The sequence below is a fragment of the Perognathus longimembris genome, chromosome 8, assembly GCF_023159225.1.
Source record: "Perognathus longimembris pacificus isolate PPM17 chromosome 8, ASM2315922v1, whole genome shotgun sequence".
Classification (NCBI taxonomy): Eukaryota; Metazoa; Chordata; class Mammalia; order Rodentia; family Heteromyidae; genus Perognathus; species Perognathus longimembris.
In genome coordinates this window covers 53,815,911-53,837,804 of record NC_063168.1, presented here as the reverse complement: position 1 = coordinate 53,837,804, position 21,894 = coordinate 53,815,911, and the positions used below count along the sequence as shown (strand labels likewise).

At 36.5% G+C, this 21,894-nt stretch overlaps 1 protein-coding gene across 2 annotated transcripts in view; it reads right to left on the bottom strand.

The window, feature by feature from the left end:
• The window catches only part of Strn (striatin), a 94,218-nt gene that overhangs the window by 56,283 nt on the left and 16,041 nt on the right, over positions 1-21,894 (bottom strand). For both annotated transcript variants that reach the window (XM_048353132.1, XM_048353133.1), the window contains exon 2: positions 6,218-6,321. In XM_048353132.1, coding sequence (XP_048209089.1) covers positions 6,218-6,321 — 104 coding nt within the window. The remainder of the gene's footprint in view (positions 1-6,217; positions 6,322-21,894) is intronic.

Sequence of the window (21,894 nt, the reverse complement as noted above, 5' to 3'; positions counted from 1 at the left end):
TGTGCCAGGAATATAACACAGCATGCCCAAACAACTTTTAAATGTTGATGCTAGAAATAATCATTAATTTTAAAGAATTATTATTGAATTTTTACAACATGCCAACTAGTGTGTTGGATGCTAGACATAATCTGCAACTTGGAGTCAGGGGAGAGTGGAAGCAAAAGGATGCCTACAAGACAGGAATGTAAATAACTACAGCACACCATGATAACCACTAAAGGGGTTATATGAAGTGTTAATGCAACGTAGATAGGAATTATCCAATGCTGTCAAAAGCAGTGCCACATAAAGCTATTGAAAAGAGGGTAACCCGTGAGATTTTAGCTGAAGCTCAAAAAACTAGTAGTTTTCTAGAAGGACAAATGGATTGATGAAGAAAATCAGTCTTCCCCAAATATCACAAAAGTTAAAAACACACAGTATATCAAAATACTGCCAATAGTTCATTACTATCAAAAGAATGGAGGTTAGAGAAAGTACTAAAAAGTGGGCCTATTCACAAAGGAATAACTCTGAAATTACGCAAGCATTTTTGTGCAGGGATATAACTTGATTATCACATTTGCATTTTGGAAAATGAATTTTGTGAGATTATGAATTAGAATATGGAGATACTAGGGGCAAAGAAGAAGTTGAGTTCTTAGGCAGTGTAGATAGAGGGAAAGTGTAAGTGAATCTAGAGAAATGGGGGACACATGAGTAGAACTGTATTTCATATAGTACTGAGATTACTCAAACAGAAGTTCCTGAATAAATCTCACTGTGTATTTTTAAAGGATTACATCTGCTGGATTATTTGGAAAATAATTTGATAAATCTATTGCTAGATATTCCTTCAGTAATGTTAAAGATTTTCTTTTTACTCAATTTTGGATATTAAAAGGGAGCCTGCTTAGAATATCAAAATAACAATGCAACATCCTGATCCTTAGTGATACTCAAGTATATATGGGTAAAATGAGGATAGCTAGAACTGAAAATATATCAGGATGAAACAAGAATAACAAACACACTAATTGTTAAAATATTTCTCAATCCAAAAATTTAAATTTCTAGAATTAATATATTAGAAAAATAATTTTAGGATGAAAGCAATGAAATGTTCCAGAGCTCCATCTTTTAAATCCCAAGTATTAAAGCATTAAAAAAATAATTTTGGAATGAAAAGAACTAAAATGTACTAAAGATCCAAACACCACACATACACATACACGCACACACACACACACACACACACACACACACACACACACACAACATTGCTTTTTAAATCCTTATCACACTTTAAAAATGCCATTGCATCAGGAGTAATCCCAAATCCAATCATTCGATAACTCCAAAAGATATAAAATCAGGGACTCTTTTACAGAAGTCTCCCATTTAGTTGAGAAAAAAAAAAATCTCCAGACTCAGCCAGTTTTTAATACTGTCTATTCTTCAGTGTCAAACTTCTTGAAAAAGTAAGCAGCTGTATATGTCTCCACTACTCTCATTCCTTCATCCCTGTGATCTGACCTTTGTTGCTGCTACCTTGCAGAAACTGCCTTGGCAAGGATACCAACAAGTTGCCAACTGGCAAATCCAAAGTATTTCCAGTACACAACTTACTTCGAGACTACTTTGGCATCAGCAGTTGTCTAACTCCTTCCTCTATTGGCTCATTTTCAAAACTGTTCTATCCTTCCGTTACTTTGTTGGCTCTTCTTGCTCTGCCTTTTCCTCAAACATTTCCATTTCTTGTGTTCCTGTTAGGTCTCCCTTCTCCTCTCAGGATACTTCTTGTAATCTATTGTACATTTCCAAGTATGTACTTTCATCCTTACATTTTATTTGATTTGATAATTTTTAAAACTCACTTAAAATGCAATGTATACAGCTTTTCCAACAAAAAACCTGAGAGTCATTCCTGAACTACCTTTCTTTCTTACTTTCTATTCCATCTTCATGTATCTCCAAATTTTATGGATTCTTCTACTTAAAATGCCTTAAGGAAGATGTTTATTTCAGGAGATTATTAAAACCTTCCTACCTGGGGCTGGGGATATGGCCTAGTGGCAAGAGTGCTTGCCTCGTATACATGAGGCCCTGGGTTCAATTCCCCAGCACCACATATATAGAAAACGGCCCGAAGTGGCGCTGTGGCTCAAGTGGCAGAGTGCTAGCCTTGAGCAAAAAGAAGCCAGGGACAGCGCTCAGGCCCTGAGTCCAAGCCCCAGGACTGCCCCCCCCCCCAAAAAAAACCTTCCTACCTAATATAACACATCTTTATAGCTCCCATTCTGAGGTAGAAGTGATCTTTCTAAAACATATTTCACAAAATTTCATGCTTAAGGACTCTGAACAGCATATTTCCAGACTGGATCCTGGGCCAAGAAAAATATGCTATATAGATATTACTAGAACACATGAACATAGATAGCAAAATTATATCAACATCAGATTTCCTTAATTTTGATAATATGCTGTGGTTATATAAGAAAGTATCTTTGTTCTTTGTTCTTACAATATATATACTGAATTCCTTCAGTATATTTTGAACAAGTGAAAACATACACTGAGCTGTTCAGAGACAACATTTCCATTTCTTGTGCTCCTGCTTTCTTCTGCTCCTGTCTCTTCTCCTTTTATACTTCTTGTAACTGATTGTACATTCCTAAGTATGTACTTTCACTCATATATTTTAATTCATTTGATAAGTTTTAATCAATTTGGTGAATCTGTGTAAAGTTTTTTAAAGTGCTTGCAACTTTTCCATTAGTTCAAGATCATTCTGGAATAAAATTTGTTTGAACCTTGCCATGTTCCATATCACAAATGATAAGTCTGAACTTCTTAGGTAGACTCTCCATTATCTAACTCATCCTCCTCTACTACAATATTTGGTCATAAAATCGTAACTTTCAACTCTCCACGCACAATCACAATAAATCTCTGAAAACATCACACTGTTTTGTTCTACTTCTGCACCGTGCCTGAATGGCAATCACCTACTAACTTGTATAAATACTGGTTCATCTCTCTCTATCATCCCCCAGGTCACTGTGACTCCAACTGTATACTTTACACATACTTTTATCTATCCTAACTCAATGCATTCTGTGATCTACAAGTCTGGATATGCACACTCTCCCACACACACAATCCCTGGTTACTGTAGTATTTGTGCATTTCAGCTCTCCTATTCTGTAATATAGAAAAATAAACTGGTAAACAGCACAGGCTTAACAATCAGACAAAACTGAGGGATCTCACCCATAGCTTCCCCAAAGTTCTGCTACTGCAGATTACTTAAGTTTGAAGCCTCAGGGACTGGTACACATTACCAATTCAATAAATTGTTGCTATTAATGTTATTGTTCATGTTCTCTCTCTCTCTCTGAGTTAAGCCTACAATTTGGACAGCTTAAGATTTCAAATAGTACAAGGCCATCTACTTTAAAATGATTTTTTTCTATCTTCCTGACATGGCTTTAAATCAATTTCTCAAAATATAACAGGAAACACCTATTCTTTAGCCAGAGAGGAAAAATATCAGATATCATTTAAAGAGCCTACATAAAGATGTATACAAGTTCTAATATAGTTTAATCTATTTTAGTATTCATAAATATCATCTGATAAATGCTGTTTTATGGTAGTTTTACAAATATCCCACTTGCCAACTTCAAAAAGCAAGAAAGGGCTGAGCACAGTAGTTCAGAACTGTAATCGCAGCTATTTGGGAGGCAGAAATCTAAGCCAGTTCAAGGCCAACATGGTCAAAAAGCTCCCCAGATCTCATCCCATCTCAACCAGTAAGTGATGGTGTCTGCCTGTCATCCCACCTACAAAGGGAAGCCTAAATAGGAAGATCATGGTCCAGGCTGGCCCTGGACAATGGAATAAATGCAGTAAATACACTACTAAAAATAATGAGCCCAGCACCAGGGGCTCAAGCCTGCAATCCCAGCTACTCAGGAGGCTGAGATCCAAAGATCAGTATTTGAAGCTAGTCAGAGAAAAGAGTCCATGAGACTCATATATCCATTAAATACCAAAGAGTTGGAGGAGGGAAGCTAACCACCAACATCCAGGTGATGAGTCAAGCTCTAGAACCAGCACAGGAGGGATATAAAAGGTAGCAAAGCAAACAATTCCAGTGTCAATCATCAAAAGATTCAAATTACTGAAAACAATGAACTGCTTCCAACTGTTGACAAAAATAAAAATCCAGAGACCAACTATTAAAGTAAACAAATATGATAATGTCTGAAACTCTCAACTCATGGCCTTCTTCTTTACTTGTGATCCAAATTGAGCATCTTAGACACTAGCAAAACAGAAAGGTATTAACCATCAGGAGAGGTAGGAATAGCTGACAGCAAAGGGACAAAAAAAAAATTTCTCAGCATATTCTGCCAGACTGTTTTTCCTAAGAAACTATATATCATGGGGCTGGGAATATGGCCTAGTGGCAAGAGTGCTTGCCTCCTACACATGAAGCTCTCAGTTCGATTCCTCGCACCACATATATGGAAAACGGCCAGAAGGGGCGCTGTGGCTCAGGTGGCAGAGTGCTAGCCTTGAGCGGGAAGAAGCCAGGGATGGTGGTCAGGCCCTGAGTCCAAGGCCCAGGACTGGCCAAAAAAAAAAAAAAAGAAACTATATATCAAACTGAATATTAGATGACAGGAAAATGGAAAAGCACTATAGACAATTTCCTTTAGAATTAAAAAGTATTTCAACCTTATCAAGAATTGGATAATTCTTGGATAATTGAATAATTTCATAGAAAAGTCCATTCTGTGCATATTAGGTAACATAATGAATTCTACTGAACAATCAACAAAAAATAGTCTCTAAAGTAAATGTTAATTGTCTGCCGACTGAAAAAATAGTCAATATGTTTAATGAAATTAATAGCAAGATAAACTTAGAAATCAGACTACTCATTAAATTTTTAATTTGTCATTGAAATCAGTTATTTTAGAATATGTCTCTTTCAAACGTGTTACATTTGATTTTAGATAATCAATCTCTTGTTTAATGTGTACTTAAAATAAAGGTAATCTTAATGGCAAAAAAAAGAAGAAATTGATAAAATAATGGCATTCACAGGGAAATGGTCAGATCTTGAACGAATAATGTTGAGCGAGACAAGCCTAGAGCACAGACGACAAAGGCGCATGGTGTCCTTGATATGTGGTTGTTGGAGGGGGAGGAGAGAACAGTAGAGATCATGTCTGTAAAATATCAAACTTCTTTTCAAATGGTATTTCTACATATTTTGGTCAGCGACTTTACATCATGTCTCTAAAACCAAACAATTACTAAATAAACATAAAAAGGTCTAGGATAGACCTGCCAGGAGCACAATAGCTCAACAGCTACACACATATGATTATATAAGATGAGGCTAAGCAAAATGAACTCCAAGAGATGGAAACAGGAGGATTTTACTGTTGTCATTATGTTTAATATACTAGGTGAATTTCCTTTGACGTACCCCCTGTGGTAACTGTATATGATTCTGGTACACTGGATATTGTATATATGTTTATCTGAACTGGGGAAGGGAAAGAAAAATGAAGGAGGGTGTAACAAATATGACAAGAAGTGTACTCACTACCTTATTATGTAACTATACCCTCTCTGTATATCACCTTATCAATAAAATTTAATTACAAAATTAAAAAAAATTGGATAGTGCTTGGCACCAGCAGTTCACACCACAATCCTAAGCTACTCAAGAGGCTGAGATCTGAGGATCATAATTTGAAGCCAGCCTGGGCAGGAAAGTATGCAAGACTCTTATCTCCAATTAACCGGCAAAAAGCTGAAAGTTGAGCTGTGGTTTAAGTGGTAGAATGCCAGCCTTGAGCAAGAAAAAGCTCAGGGATAGCGCCCATGCCCTAAGTGCAAGCCCCAAGACACCACCCCTCCCCTGCAAAAAAAAGAAAGAAAAGACAGATCAGAAAGAACATAAGTTTCTTAAGACAGGATTGACAAGGGGGAAAATGTGGGTAAAATGTTGAATCAGATCAGTTTATAGAACACTATTATTATAAATAAAATTAACATCTTATAATCATAAATAAAATGTTTACTATATATATTCTTGAATTCCAGAGTACATTAATCTGTACTAAACATTAAAATGCAGATTTATTTTAGGAATGGTAGAAAAATTATTCTGAAATTTAAGAGAATACTACTTTCTATTTTAATAAATTACCTTTCTTGTTTAAGAGCATATTCCAACATTTTGATCCTCCTGACAAGATCCTTCTTCAAGTTTTCTTGACCTTTTCTTTCTCCTTGAAGGAAGGCAATCTGAGCCTATCAATGGGTGAAAGACAAAAAAATCAGTTCAGAGCAAATACATTTTTTAAAAAATCAGCTGAGAAGAGCCATTGGATAACAGAACAAGTAGAATTATCTTTTCGTATCAGTCACAAAGTATGCAGAAATACAAAAAACAGAAATAACTGCAAGGAAGAAAATAACTGAAGAAACAAGGGGGCAGGGCACCCATGAGCAATTTACTTCAGACTAGGCATGTTAAGTCTATATTTCCTTAGAACCTATAAAACAGCCACTATAAACACACACACACACACACACACACACACACACACACACACACAGTCTTTTATGCCTTTAAAAATGTTTCTTCTTGTTTTATAGAGTAAAGGGGGAAAGTAAAATCAGAATTGTTACCATCTTTCAAATTAAGATTTTCACATATACTTTTTTTTTTTTTTATGCCAGTCTAGGGGCTTAAACTCAAGGCCTGAGCACTGTCCCTGGCTTCTTCTGTTTTGCTCAAGGCTAGCACTCATGCCATTTGAGCCACAGTACCACTTCTGGCTGTTTTCTATGTATGTGGTGCTGAGGAATTGAACCCAGGGCTTCATGTATGAGAAGCAAGCACTCTACCACTAGGTCATATTCCCAGCCCCCATATATATATATATATATATATATATATATAAATTTTATGATGACTTCCATATTTTGAGTGACTTTATCCTACACCTTCCCTACAAATAATAAATACCCACTCCTTGCCATTGTTTTAAGGAAGTGTACATAATATACTTAAGCTGGAAAAAAAGGAAACTAAAAGCAATGGTCTTCTGCATATTACTTCCCACTCCACAAAGAATTACTGAACCCTACACTTTAATGTGAGACAAGACTATCAACAACTCTGATCTTTACACATTTCATATTGAAAAAGTATCTTCAACTAAAATTGATCTACAAAATACTAACTCATTCAAGTAACTCAAATACCTAGAAAAGCCAGGTAGGAGCTCCATTTACTTAAGGTTTCTGAAAGATAGCTATGAATTTCATTATTCTCACATACTACTACACTCATAATTTCTATTATATTAACCAAGATTGATAACGATGTTATTTTTATATCTACAATGGTATCCATTTGAAGTTAGCAAGAATTTAACATTTAAGGATGACCTATCCAATTCATACAGAATAAAACTTAATTATATTTATTCAGTACTACAATGAACATAGTCATTCTTATAACCTCCAAGACATACACACTGTAATTTTTTTTCAGTTCAATGAGCTCTTAAATTTTACCTTTCTTTAAGTTCACATACATTTGTAATATGAGTAGGTTTTATTGTGATCTTTCCAAACATGCATACAGTGCACTTTGAACAAATTCACCTCCTGCACCATATTCCTTTTTTTTTTTGGGGGGGGGGGGCGGCGCAGTCCTGGGCCTTTGACTCAGGGCCTGAGCACTGTCCCTGGCTTCTTTTTTGCTCAAGGCTAGCACTCTGCCACTGAGCCATGGCGCCACTTCTGGCCATTTTCTATATATGTGGTGCTGAAGAATCGAACCAAGGGCCTCATATATATGAGGCATGCACTCTTGCCACTAGGCCATATTCCCAGCCCTGCACCATATTCCTGTTACTCCCTTCCTCCCTCAAAATTTTCCTTTCAATTAAAACAATTTTTATCTTATTAGAATAATTACAAGTAGACTGAAAATAACTCAATTTTATATACGTAAGAAAAGACACCAGACATCTACTTGTGCCTCAATCATCGTAAAGTATTTTGAAATCATATTTTCTGTAGCGAGATAATTATTGTACCTAAACAATAATGCATGTACTTAAAGGTAAATTTGAAAGGAAAAGGTAGCCCAACATGTTTGGCCAGGCAACACACTGAAACAGAATTTCACACATTCTTCTTTAAAATGGCTTTAATAAATTTAAGAATCCAATAATATAATAACCAAATTATCTAATAAGTAAGTTATCTAATCAATGCAATTATCTAATCAATGAGGTAACAAAAACATCAATTACAAATTTTTGTTCTCTAAACTTTATTAACTCTGCATTTTTGCCTCTATCATTGTTCCTATATATTTCTGAAATACTCTTAATACTCCAAAGTCTTCTTTATGACCCAGTCTCCAAAACACTGGCTATTTCCATGTTTTCCCAATGTATTTGCTTTCCCTATCCATATTTGCTTGGAAGCACTGGCTTAGTTAAATATTTCAACAAAAGAGATGGCTCAAAACTGCAAAAGAAAATGATTACAATGATGCGATTATGTGGCCAAGGCAACATAAAAGTATAGAAAGTCTATTACACTCCATGACCACAGAGTGCCTTGAGAGAGCCTGCAAAAGACACATAGCTTGAAATCAAACATAAGGAAATAGCAGGCAATCTTAACATGAGGATCACTTCACATAATTTTCTTATAATCCTCAAAAATATTAGTTCATGAAAGCTAAGGAAAAACTTCCAAATTGAAGAAAACTATAGACAAGAAAACCCAATGCAGTGCATGATTCTGAACTGCATTATCTGTAAGACATTATGGGGACAAAAATGGGATCTGAATACCAAAGAGCATTAATTTTCTGGCTTTGATGTGATATATGGTTACATGGGAGAGTACTCGTTTATAAGAAATAAAAAGTGAAGTATTTGGTAGAAGCCAGTAGGCTGTCAGGTTAGCTATCAGCTAGCTCAGGAAAAAAAGTTCTTTCTATAATCCTTCCAATTATACTTTCAGTTTAAGATTTTGTTAAAATTTTGAAATCGTTTGCCAACACTCTTAGAGATAAAAATCTCAATTCAAAAGCTAGCACTGTGTACAAAGAAACCCTAGAAACAGAGATAATAAACTTTAAACAAATAAGAATATCCATGTCCCCGCAAACATTTCATCAACATTGTGCTTAAAGTGCTGGCCAATGTGGGCTGGGAATATGGCCTAATGGCAAGAGCGCTTGTCTCATATACATGAAGCCCTGGGGTTCGATTCTCCAGCACCACATATATAGAAAATGGCCAGAAGTGGCGCTGTGGCTCAAGTGGCAGAGTGCTAGCCTTGAGCAAAAAGAAGCCAGGGACAGTGCTCAGGTCCTGAGTCCAAGGTCCAGGACTGGCAAAAAAAATTTTTTTTGATTACTTTTTTAGAAATCTCACCTATCTATACAAAATGTCAATATTCTTTTTTTCTTTATTGTCAAAGTGAAGTACAGAGGGGTTACAGTTTCATATGTAAAGCAATGAGTACATTTCTTATTCAACTTGTTTGTTACCTCCTCCCTCATTTTTCCCCCACCTCCTCCCTCAATATTCTTAAAAAATAAACACTGCTGAACTTTCCAGAAACAGGGAAACATAAATGAAATTGGCATGCTACCTATATATCTTTAGAAAAATTCAATCTGATCAAATAGATAAGGTGTGAAATATCTTTTAAGTGTTACAAATATATTTTAAAAATCTCATGTCAGTATATTCTATGTATCTGTATAAGTAAACCTAAATACAGTGGCACATTTTTTTAAATTTGGAATTATCTCCAAGGAAAAGAATTGTTAAACTTCCATGATGCTTTATAAGTTTTTATAAGTTTATCTAAGAGTAGATCTTACATTTCCTAGTAACCAAAAAGAAAACACAGAAAACTTAACAGTATTAGGCAAGTACGTCATCATGTAGTCTGCCCAATAAACAGTAAATTATATTATTTGCAATTCTAATTTGTCAAAAGGATACACATAGTTTGAACATCCCTAATTCATAAAATCTGAAATCTGAAAATCGTCAAGACCTGAAACTGTACTAAAGGTGTGGCTCATATTGCAGAGAACCAGCCATAAGCAAGAAAGCTGAGCGAGAACTTGAGTCTCTGAAGTCAAGTTTTTTCGTTTGTTTCCCCAGTGCCAGCACAGAGAAGAAAAAAAATCTGAAATCTTCTGAGCATCATGGTGCATTTCAGACGGTGGATTGTCAGATATGGAGTGTTCAACCAATGAGATCAATGAAAATATTCTAAATCCAAAATTATGAAACAGTTCTGGTCCCAAGCATTTCAGATAGAGGATACTCAGCTTGTATAAGAAACAAGAATCTTGGACTGGGGATATAGCCTAGTGGCAAGAGCGCTTGCCTCATATACATGAAGCCCTGGGTTTGATTCCCCAGAACCACATATACAAAAAATGGCCAGAAGTGGCGCTGTGACTCAAGTGGCAGAGTGCTAGCCTTGAGCAAAAAAGAAGCCAGGGACAGTGCTCAGGCCCTGAGTCCAAGGCCCAGGACTGGCAAAAAAAAAAAAAAAAAAAAAAGAAACAAGAATCTTGTAAGTATACAGACATAGTATCAGATAAAGAAAATGTTAAAAAGGAACCACTTAGGGCTGGGAATATGGCCTAGTGGCAAGAGTGCTTGCCTCGTATACGTGAGGCCCTAGGTTCGATTCCTCAGCACCACATATACAGAAAATGGCCAGAAGTGGCGCTGTGGCTCAAGTGGCAGAGTGCTAGCCTTGAGCAAAAAAGAAGCCAGGGACAGTGCTCAGGCCCTGAGTTCACGGCCTAGGACTGCCCCCCACCCCCAAAAAAAAGGAACCACTTAATTTACTAAAACTAATGAAAACTATCAATATTTTACAATCAAAAAATGTTAGAATTAAACCTGAAATCACTGAAAAGGTATTTTCAAAAGTCTCACACTGAGTTATCTGCCCAGGTTGGTTTCAATCCTTAATCCTCAGATCTCAGAATCCTGAGTAACTAGGATTACAACTATGACCCACAAGCACCCAGGTCTCCTTTCAACTTGAACACAAACTCACAAATAACAAGCAAAATATTTGAAAAGTCAGTAATATAATTTACTTATATTAATAATACCATACCACAAAATTTCAATCTGCCTTATGCCTTAATCCCTTCTTATAAACTATACCTGTATCCTTAGAAAAACTCTGGATTACTTTTTTTTAAGGTTTGAGACTAGAACTCAAATTCAGTACCTGCCTGCTTTCATTCATTAGCTAGCATCCTATCAACTGAGCACACCTCCAACCCCTATTTATACTCTTTAATATAGGTTGCTAGTGGGTTTTCTCCCATGTAAACACTGCCTCTAGTCCTCTCTCTTAATGACAGAATCATGACTTGGTGATATCTAGAAGACATGTTAAAACACAGACTGCTTTGGGATCCTCTCCCAGTTTCTGATTCAGGCTTGCAGTTTGCCAATCTGCATTTCCAGCAAGTACCCAGCTACTGCTCATGCTGCTGATCTAAGAGCACATTTAGAAAACCACTTACACATACACATCTGTGACATAATTAGATGATCAAAAATAAGGTAAATAAGCTATTATGAAGCAAGGAACAGAACCACCTCACAACTCCAGCTCTATGCTCCACCGAAGTATGGCATCTTCCATAGTCACACAACAGACTAGTACATACTAGCTTTTTGAAACTCTGCCAAGTTCTTTCTTCATGAGTGTATTGTTAGCAGTCTCCAGGTACGAAAATAAAATTAATCAACATACTTTCAGTTTAATCACATGTTTGGTAATAGCTACTACTCATTATAGTTAAGCCTGTTGCAAAGGAGAATATAGGAGAGACAAACCAAGTTCCGGCTGAGCATAGTGGCACACATCTGTGATCCCACACTCAGGGGGCTACATTTAAAACCCTTGTCTAAAATAAGTAACTAAAAGGGAGAGAGGGAGGATCCATCAAAGGTTCTACTCACAATGAATCAAAGGATTCCTGGCTTTTCATCTACATTTCCACAAGCAAGTGGCTGGTTGGCAAGCATGTGGTCTTGAGAGGGTGAAAGAGGGTATGGACATCCTAGAAGCCAGAGAGGGCTTTCGACCAAGAATATCAACATTGTGGACAGTGGACAACTTGAATACATTTAGCACCACTAGACCATTCTCTCTATAGTTCAAGAGAGCACCCTTTCCCATCATCTGCTGAAAATACCTTATCGTTTTTGTGCTCTCACAGCAACAGTTTGGGTTCTGTATTTTCCTTACTCCTCTCCAACATTAGTTGGACTGTAATTAAACTGTGGATTCTGAATAAAAACTAAAAATGTACATATACACACATATACACATGCATTCTCATGCACATATACACACATGGAAGAGTAAAAAAACCCCAACAAGATATCAACCAACAACTGTATATGATTTTGGTACACTGGGTACTGTATTGTATATAGGCCTACCTGATCTAGGGAAGGAAAAGAAAAACAAGGGTGTAAGATATCACAAGATATGTACTCACTGCCTTATTATGTAACTGTACCCCTTTTGCATAACACTTTGTCAACAAAATTTAATTAATAAAAAAGATATCAACCAGCAGAGGAATTCCTATTGATATATGCAGTACTGTGACATCTAAAATTTTAATATTTAGCTACACACCAGTGGCTCATGCCTGTAATCCTACCTACTTAGTAGACTGAGATCTGAGGATCCTGAATCAAAGCTAGCCCAGGTAAGAAGTCTGTGAGACTCTTATCTACAATTAAGCACCTAAAAAGTCAGAAATAGAGCTGTGGCTCAAATGGTAATGTTGAGCAAAAAAGTTCAGGTACAAAACCAAGGCTCTGAGTTCAAGCCCCCAGGACTGGCAAAAATAATAATATTCATGAAGACCCTGTTTTTTGTTTGTTTGTTTCTTCTTTTAGATAGGATCTTGCTATATAGCCCAGGCTGGCCCTGAATCTGCTATCCTCCTGCTTCAGCTTCCCTAGTACTGGGACTACAGCAGTATGCCTCCACATTCAGAACGTTACACTGTTTTGAGAGCCATGTAGACACACATAGAGATACACAGAGGCTAAGGAGATACATATAGAGATACACACAGGCTAAGGCCCAATCCAAAGACTAGACACATATGAGTTCAATCTAACACTTACACATCTCAAAGCTAAAAGATTTTTTTTCCAACTAAAATTTTTATCTTAAAACACCTGTTGTTCGGGCTGGGAATATGGCCTAGTGGCAAGAGTGCTTGCCTCGTATACATGAAGCCCTGGGTTCGATTCCCCAGCACCACATATATATAGAAAATGGCCAGAAGTGGCGCTGTGGCTCAAGTGGCAAAGTGCTAGCCTTGAGCAAAAAGAAGCCAGGGACAGTGCTCAGGCCCTGAGTTCAAGGCCCAGGACTGGCAACAAAAAAAAAACAAAAACAAAAAACCACCTGTTTTCAAAAGAAAAATGTCAGCCATATTACCACTAAATAAAGCCAAACCGCTAGTAGTATTGGAAGAATAATGTTAAGGACTAAGAAAATGAAAGCTCTTAACAAGAAAAGGAACAGAATGTCAAATTTGTTAACAGCTTGTAGATCTGAATTAAACAAGTCCACCAAATGTTCAGTATCTTAAAAAACTGGCATTGAAGGCATGGCTCAGGTATAAAGTGCTAGCCAGTGAGCAAATGAGTTAGATATTGAGTTCAAGTCTTGGTCTCAGGAAAAAAAAAATCATTAAACTAGTTCAAGTACTCCAACCCAAGCAAAAATTATTCAAGTGAAATAAATTCACATAAGTTGAAAAGAATATAATTTGTACAATAGAAGTGTATATAAAAATATGACTCTCATTGGAAATATAATCCAGATAAAGTAATTATCCTATACACAGATCTCTGAATTTTAAAATTGCATCTCAGGATGTACAAATGATATGTGTGTGTACATATATATGATTTTGCTTATGGTTAGAAAGATCCAACAAACTTCTAATGCTAATTTAATGAATTGAATAAAACTGCTTTTTGAGAAATATGTAAGCTGTAAAGAAGTGTGTGTGTGTGTGTGTGTGTGTGTGTGTGTGTGTGTGTGTGTGTGTGTGTGTTGCCAGTCCTGGGGCCTAAACTCAGGGCTTAGGGGCTATCCCTAAGCTGTTTTGCTCAAATCACAATAGTCTACCACTTAAACCCCAGTTCCATATCCAGCTTTTTGGTGCCTAGGCTGGCTTTGAATCACTCACTGGCTTTGAACCTTGATCCTCAGATCTAAGCCTCCTGAATAACTAGAATTACAGGCATGAGCCATTGGAGCCTGGCTTAAGAAAGCATCCTAAAAGGACCACACTCTCATAATTAAAGCATTTATTTTTCATATGTGAAGTATGAACTTATAAGTTTAAGGTACCGTAGAGATAGATCAGAAACACATCCAATGGAATAAGGTTTCTTCACAATCTGTCCTCAACCCCCATTCCCAGTTGCCATTTCCAGTTGTTTTTCACAATCTCTTCTCAAAGCTCCAACCTGAAGCAGTGTTCAGATATAGCCTGAATTTCATAGGCCTTGGCCTTTACTCTGCTGTCTTCCCTCCCATCTTCCCAATGCCCTTTTATTTTCAGATTCCTCCAAATCTGAACATGTATATACTCAACTCAATCTTCTCTGAAATTCAAGAACACATTACTTTCTACCTGGAAAAAAAAAATCTTGTATAAATGTTCTTTTTTTTTTTTTTTTTTTGGCCATTCCTGGGCCTTGAACTCAGGGCCTGAGCACTGTCCCTGGCTTCTTTTTGCTCAAGGCTAGCACTCTGCCACTTGAGCCACAGGACCACTTCTGGCCATTTTCTGCATATGTGGTACTGAGGAATCAAACCCAGGGCTTCATGTATACAGGGCAAGCACTCTTGCCACTAGGCCATATTCCCAGCCCCTGTACAAATGTTCTTTTACTTCTATATGGAAGTTGTATGAATGTTTAGTCAAAAGCCAAGAAAATAAGCACTCTGGAGTCCTTAATATTTATAAAACACTCTACTAAATGCTATATAACTAATCTTTTTAATCGGTACTACTGCATAGCTGTTTCCTATGTCTCACTGAATTTTCCAAGTGTTCCAAACAGATTCACTAAGTGCCTAGTAAGTGCTTCCCACCTGACTAGTATTAAGAATGCAAAAAGAAGCCAGCCACCAGTGCTCCCACCTGTAATGATATCTACTCAGGAGGCTGAAATCTGAGGATCACTGTTCAAAGCAAGCTCTGGCAGAAAATTTCCCATGATCTCTTATTCCCAATTAACCACTCAAAAACAGGAAGTGGTGCTGTGGCTCAAGTGCTACAATGCTAGCCTTGAGCACAAAGAGGCTCCAGACAGCGCCCAGATCCTGAGTTCAAGCCCCACAACTAAAAAAAAAAGGAATACAAAAAAAAAGAGAGAATCATACAGAGCTGTTGAGGACAATAGGCATAGAAAAACAAACAGAAAAAATTATTCTGCATCCAAAAGCAGAATACCTTGCAATACTGTAGTGGAATATTATCCTACTTATTATTATTATTTGACCTCCTGAGTAGCTAGGATTACAGGTTTAAGCCACCAGCGCCTGGCTAAAAATTTTTTATCATCATACATTAGTTGCAAAACAAGGTTTTGTGATATTTCCATACATGTATACAATGTATCCCATCAACCTCACCCTCTATATCACTTTCTTAATCCTCTTCTTCCCCCTTCTAAAAATAATTTCCATTAGTTTCATTGTTATTTTCAAATATGCATATAAATTGCTTTGACAATATTCACCCTCAACACCTCTCCATTCTCCTCCCTCCATTTACTTTCAATGCAGTGCTGGGAATTGAACACAGGGACTTCACATGTGCAAAGCAAATGCTTTCTTTTTTTTATTTCAAATTTTTATTATCAAACTGATGTACAGAGAAAGCAAATGCTTTATACCTTAACTTCTTAATGGAAATTTTGATTTTGGGGATTTCAACTTTCAGGATTTCAGCAATCTTAATCTTTTGGGACTGTCACTAGAGGGAGTTTAGATGTTAAAATTTTTTATCTTTCTCGATTTCAACTTTCAGGATTATAGCAATCAGAACTGTGTCTTCAGGGACTGGATTGGCACCACCTGCCTAAAAATAAGTTACAATGACACTTAAAGAAGATTTAAAGATGATCTAAAATGACACTGTCATCTATTTCATTAACACAGTAATAAAAATGCTTTATATACAACTGTGTGTTTATTCAAGAAGAAAAAGGCCAGACATTGGTGGCGCAATACCAAAACTGGGATTCAGAGGCAGCCTAGGCAGACAAATCATCAACTCCTATCTCCAAATAACCAGCTAACAGCCAGAACCAGAGGTACAGGTCAAGTGGTAGAGCACCAGAAAAACAATGAAAAGGCTGAGTGAGTAAAAGGCTGAGTTCAAGCCTTAGTACCAGCAAAAAAACAATGGTGTCTGGCATAAAGGAAGGAGTCTGTAAGGAAATTTAACTATAAAAAAATGTATAAGAATTTCTCCATGAATACAATTAAAATGGAAGACATATGGGGGTCACTGCAGAAAAATATACTATACAAATATACTATACAATAGGTGGGATAGAGGAAATCAAAGGAGTATTAATTTTTCTCAAGTAATTTTTACATAATTATGATATTTCTATATATTAATACAAAGCACACTGATCAAACTCAGCCCCTCTGGCACTCTCCCTTATCTTCTTCCCCATTCTTAAATCAATTTTGACAGCTTTCACTGTTTTGTTTATACCTATGCATGTGAAGTATTTTAGCCACATTCACTTTCATTCACCCTCTGTTGGCCCTCCCCTCTCCTGTTAGAACCTGTCTCCCAACAGTGCCTGTTTTACTTTCTAGTTGTTCTTTTTTTTCATCATTTTAAGTGTATATTAAACTGTGTAATATGATTTCATCATGGCATGTCATACATGAATATATTATACTTTAGCAAGACGAACTTCTATTGCTTACTATTTCCCCATTCCCTTAGGCCTTTATTATACAATGGTTTTCAGTGACATTCCTTATGCCCATATACATACACATGTATTATAACATTAGTCTATCATACTCATGGCTTTTTCCTTCTTCACCTCATCCCTCCAAACAGTCCCCTACACATACATGTACACCTAAGTATGTATGTATCCATGAATATGTCTTAATTAATACTTTACTACACAAAAAGCAAAAATGTAGTATTTGGCTCTTTTAGCTTGACTTACCTCATTTAACATGAGGATCTCCAGCTCCATTAATCAAGAAACTATTGTATTTTACAAATACAGTGACTATGTAAATGTTTTCCAAAGAAATTGGAAAAAATTAAAAATCACATATGAGCTAGCAAGGTTGCAGGATATAAATTAAGTCCATAAAACCCAGTATCATTCCTTCATTCTCAATCTACAAATAGGGCAGATGGTTACCCTCTAAAAATAAGAACAAAATCACTACTTTAAAAAGAAAAACTTAAGGGGTTGGGAATATGGCCTAGTGGTAAAGTGTTTGCCTCACATACATGAAGCCCTGGGTTCAATTCCTTAGCACCACATATGTAGAAAGGGCCAGAAGTGGTAGGGTGCTAGCCTTGAGCAAAAAGAAGCCAGGGACAGTGCTCAGGCCCTGAGTGCAAGCCCCAGGACTAGCAAAACAAAGAACAAAACCTTAAGAATCTGTTATAGTTTCCTATTCTAAATATGATCTGTAAGTAGGTCACTCAAAAGAACTTGGAAAACTCAAGTTTTGGCAGGATGGTCCAGTACCTTGAGGCCAAGTATATAACCAATCATTTGTATTACAACTTACTTCCAAAGCAATGATGTCTGATACAAAGGAAGGAGTCTACAAGGAAAATACAACTATAAAAAATTATGTTCTCCATATATTCTCCCATATATACAATTAAAATGGAAGACATTATCTGGAGTTAGTGCAGAAAATTCACTCTACTGAACAAAAATAGTTCGTGAGGATTTTTCATGTAAATTTTCAAGATGTTCCCTTTGCTCCAATCAAATTCACCAAGTCAAACTGTGATTACCAGTTCCCCAGGTTTTCTACAGCAAGTACCTAGACATAGGTTATAAATATTCTGGTCACTAGAAGAACAAAAATTTAAAACCAGCATAAATCTGTTGTGCACTTGGTTAATAAAACAGGAATTTTAAGATAAAATAATAAAAGAAAGGATCTAGTCATCTTCTGTGTAGCCTGTCCACACAGTTCTATAATGATGTTTTCACATAATGCCATTTATTAGCAGTAAACACTTAAAAGGGATTTTATTTATAATAGTGACAAATGAAAAATGAATACATTGGTAGTAATTTTATTGAGGGCAGAAGATAAAGACTTGAAGAAAACTATAATATTCCATAAAGGGCCTGGAACTGTTGCTCAGTAGTCACAGACTTGCCTAATACATACAAGGTCTTGGGTTTGATCCCTAGTTCCCTAAAACAAAAGCAAAACCACTCTGGAACAGCACTGTCCAGCACTATGTTTATTCTGTAATAATCACAATGTTCTTTATCTGTGGTATACAATAAAGCCACTATGCTACCTGTAGTGGCTATAAGTGTTTGAAACGTACGGCTAGTGACATTAAGTAACTGACTTCTTTATTTTTTTGTGCCAATACCAGGACTTGAACTCAGGCCCTGTGTGCTGTTTATTTAGCTTTTTTGTTCAAGACGGTTCTCTACCACTTGAGCCACATCTCCACTTCTGGCTTTTTTGGTCATTAATTGGAAATAAAGAGTCTCTGTGGGCTTTCCTACTGAAGCTAGCTTCAAACTGTGATCCTCAGACTGTATTCTCTTACATATCTAGGATTACAAGAGTGAGCCACCTATGCCTGGCATGAATTATCTTACATATTTTGATTAACTTAGTAGCTCCCATATTGGTCCAAGAGGGATAAAGGAGGGCACTACTGCTTTAATTAGTAAAATTTACTTAACAAAGCTAACACTAAGTTAATGTACAGTCTTAATGAAGATATACAATGAACTACTAAAAAGTCCCTTGAGATAATTTATAGAACTTGACAGCTATGTGAAAAACCAAACGATATTAAAAGAAGTTAAATAATGGAAAATAAATCCATGCACTTTCAATGTAGTAATGATGATATGAGATTTTAAAAGATGATAGAATAGACACTTCCCCTCAAACTCATAACATTACATAAATCTTTTAAAAATAGATAAGCACACAAGATCAAAGAAAACATTGAAAAGGGACAATGGGAGTCCAAGATAATAAATTTTTAGGGTGTAAAAATCCAGAGAAGCTAGGAGTTTCCTCAAAAGTGCCTTAAAATGCTTAGGAATTAGAAGATGACATGCATAGTTGGGGTAGATGTAATGTGTCATGAGGCTTAAAACAACAGGCTTTTATATAAAGCTGGAGATATAGCTCAGTGGTAGAGCATTAGTCTCATGTATACAAGGCCCTGGGTTCAATACCTGTCATTACTGAATAGAGAATGAAATGAACATCTTTATATAAAATATGCAAATATATCATATCCAAAGAATCTACCTTTACTATTTGTGTTCAGAGGATAATTTTTCTATCTTTATAAGACACCAGAATTTTATAGTGAAGAAATTGAAACAGGTCTTAGACTCAAAAGCATTAAGTAAATAGAAGATAAAAATGAGGCACTAAATAACAAAAAAGTGAACAATAGAAAGTTTTTTTTTTGTTGTTTTGTTTTTTTTTTGGCCAGTCCTGGGCCTTGGACTCAGGGCCTGAGCACTGTCCCTGGCTTCTTCCCACTCAAGGCTAGCACTCTGCCACTTGAGCCACAGCGCCGCTTCTGGCCGTTTTTCTGTATATGTGGTGCTGGGGAATCGAACCTAGGGCCTCGTGTATCCGAGGCAGGCACTCTTGCCACTAGGCCATATCCCCAGCCCAATAGAAAGTTTTTAAAGATGAGACCTCTAACTTCCTGTCCCAGGAAAGTTCCAACAACCCCTATCATCTAGGCCCTATCTCTCAAGAAATGTAACTAGAAAATTATTTTCTAGAAAAATGAATAAATTCAAAAGAAAAAAAGATTTAATTATGACATTGGGAGTCTTTTAACAGAAAACCCAACTGACTTAAAATCACACCATCTACAAAGTGAAGCCTAAACATCCTTAAGGGAAGCCTGAATGTGACTACTACTAATTCACAAATAGAAGCCTCTCATAATTTTCATTACGCCACTCTTAAAAATGACCCGTTACAAAACAAGAGCTAGTTACTCACACCTGTAATCCAAACTATTAGTAGGCTGAGATCTGAAGATCGTAGTTCAAAACCTGTCCAGCAGACAACCAGGAGTGACACTTATCTTCAATAACCAAAAGTAGTATGACTCAGTGGTAGTGAGCTGGCTCTGAGCAAAAAAAACTAAGCAAGAGCACAAGACCCTGAGTTTAAAGCCCCAGCATGCGTCGCGCACACGCGCGCGCACACACACACACACACACACACACTAAAAAGTCCATTAAAAGCATATTGCCAGGCTGGGAAGGTTAGATGACTAGTAAATTATTAACTACTTTAAAATATGAATTGTGTCTTATTTACCTCTGAATCACTATTGCCTAACAATGTTTCTTGAACATATTATTTTCTGAACAGAACAAAAGTGAATAGAAATGTAATTTCAAAAAGATTCAAACTAATATAACAAAAACACATAAATCCAGAAATAATACAATACTTGAAGACACAGGTAGTAAATACATTAAAATATAAGACATTTTACACAATTGCCTATAAGGTATGTTTCAAAGAAATAAAAATATGCACAAGGAATATGCACAAGCTAATAATAGGCTACCCTTTAGGTCAATATTTATAAATATTAGTCAACAACTAGGTCCTAGTCCAAAATAAACAGTAAGAGACTAATGGCAAGCTCTGAAGACAATAATTCTTAAATATATGTTTTACACCATCATTTTTATTGGTTATATTATAGATCTTCAAGTAAATTTGCCATAAGAAACTTAAACAATGTGTAACATGATGTGGAATGACTACTCAAAATACACATTCCTGGAGTTGGGAATGTGGCTCAGTGGTAGGGTGCTTGCCTAAATGCATGAAGCCCAGGTTTGATTCCTCAGTACCATATTAACAGAAAAAGTTGAAAGTGGTGCTGTGGTAGAGTGCTAGCCCTGAGCAAAAGAAACTCAGGAACAGTGCCCAGGCCCTAAGTTCAAGTCCCAGGACTGGCAAAAAAAAAAAAACCAACCATATTCCTAAACCCCTCCACTATGAAGTTTCCCACAACAGAATCTGGAAAGCCAACTGCTTGCTTTCTTAGACTCTTGTGGTCAGACATGGCTATGTGACCAAGAGATATATATATAAATGTTTGCTGGAGACCACGAGAAAGTACTTCTGGGAAAGTTTGTCATTCACTGATAAAGGAGACTCAATCCAAAAATAACCCAAGCAAATATTTCTGCTGTTTTGCATGGTGGTCTTAATGTTTGTAGCTATAGCAATCTGTGCTCAAAATGTAACACAAAGGACAAACACTGGGAATAACAAGATGGAAAAAACTAGATTTGCAAACCTTAAGCACACACATTACCAATGAGACACATGCCCAACCCCCAAAAAAGTTTATGTGATCACTGAGCCACTGCACAAGGCCTATAAGCACTTAAATTCTTCTCATGTGAGAGAACATGCTCTCTATTCAGAAAGCCACTGATTACTGGGTTTACTTGTGCCCCAAAGTAC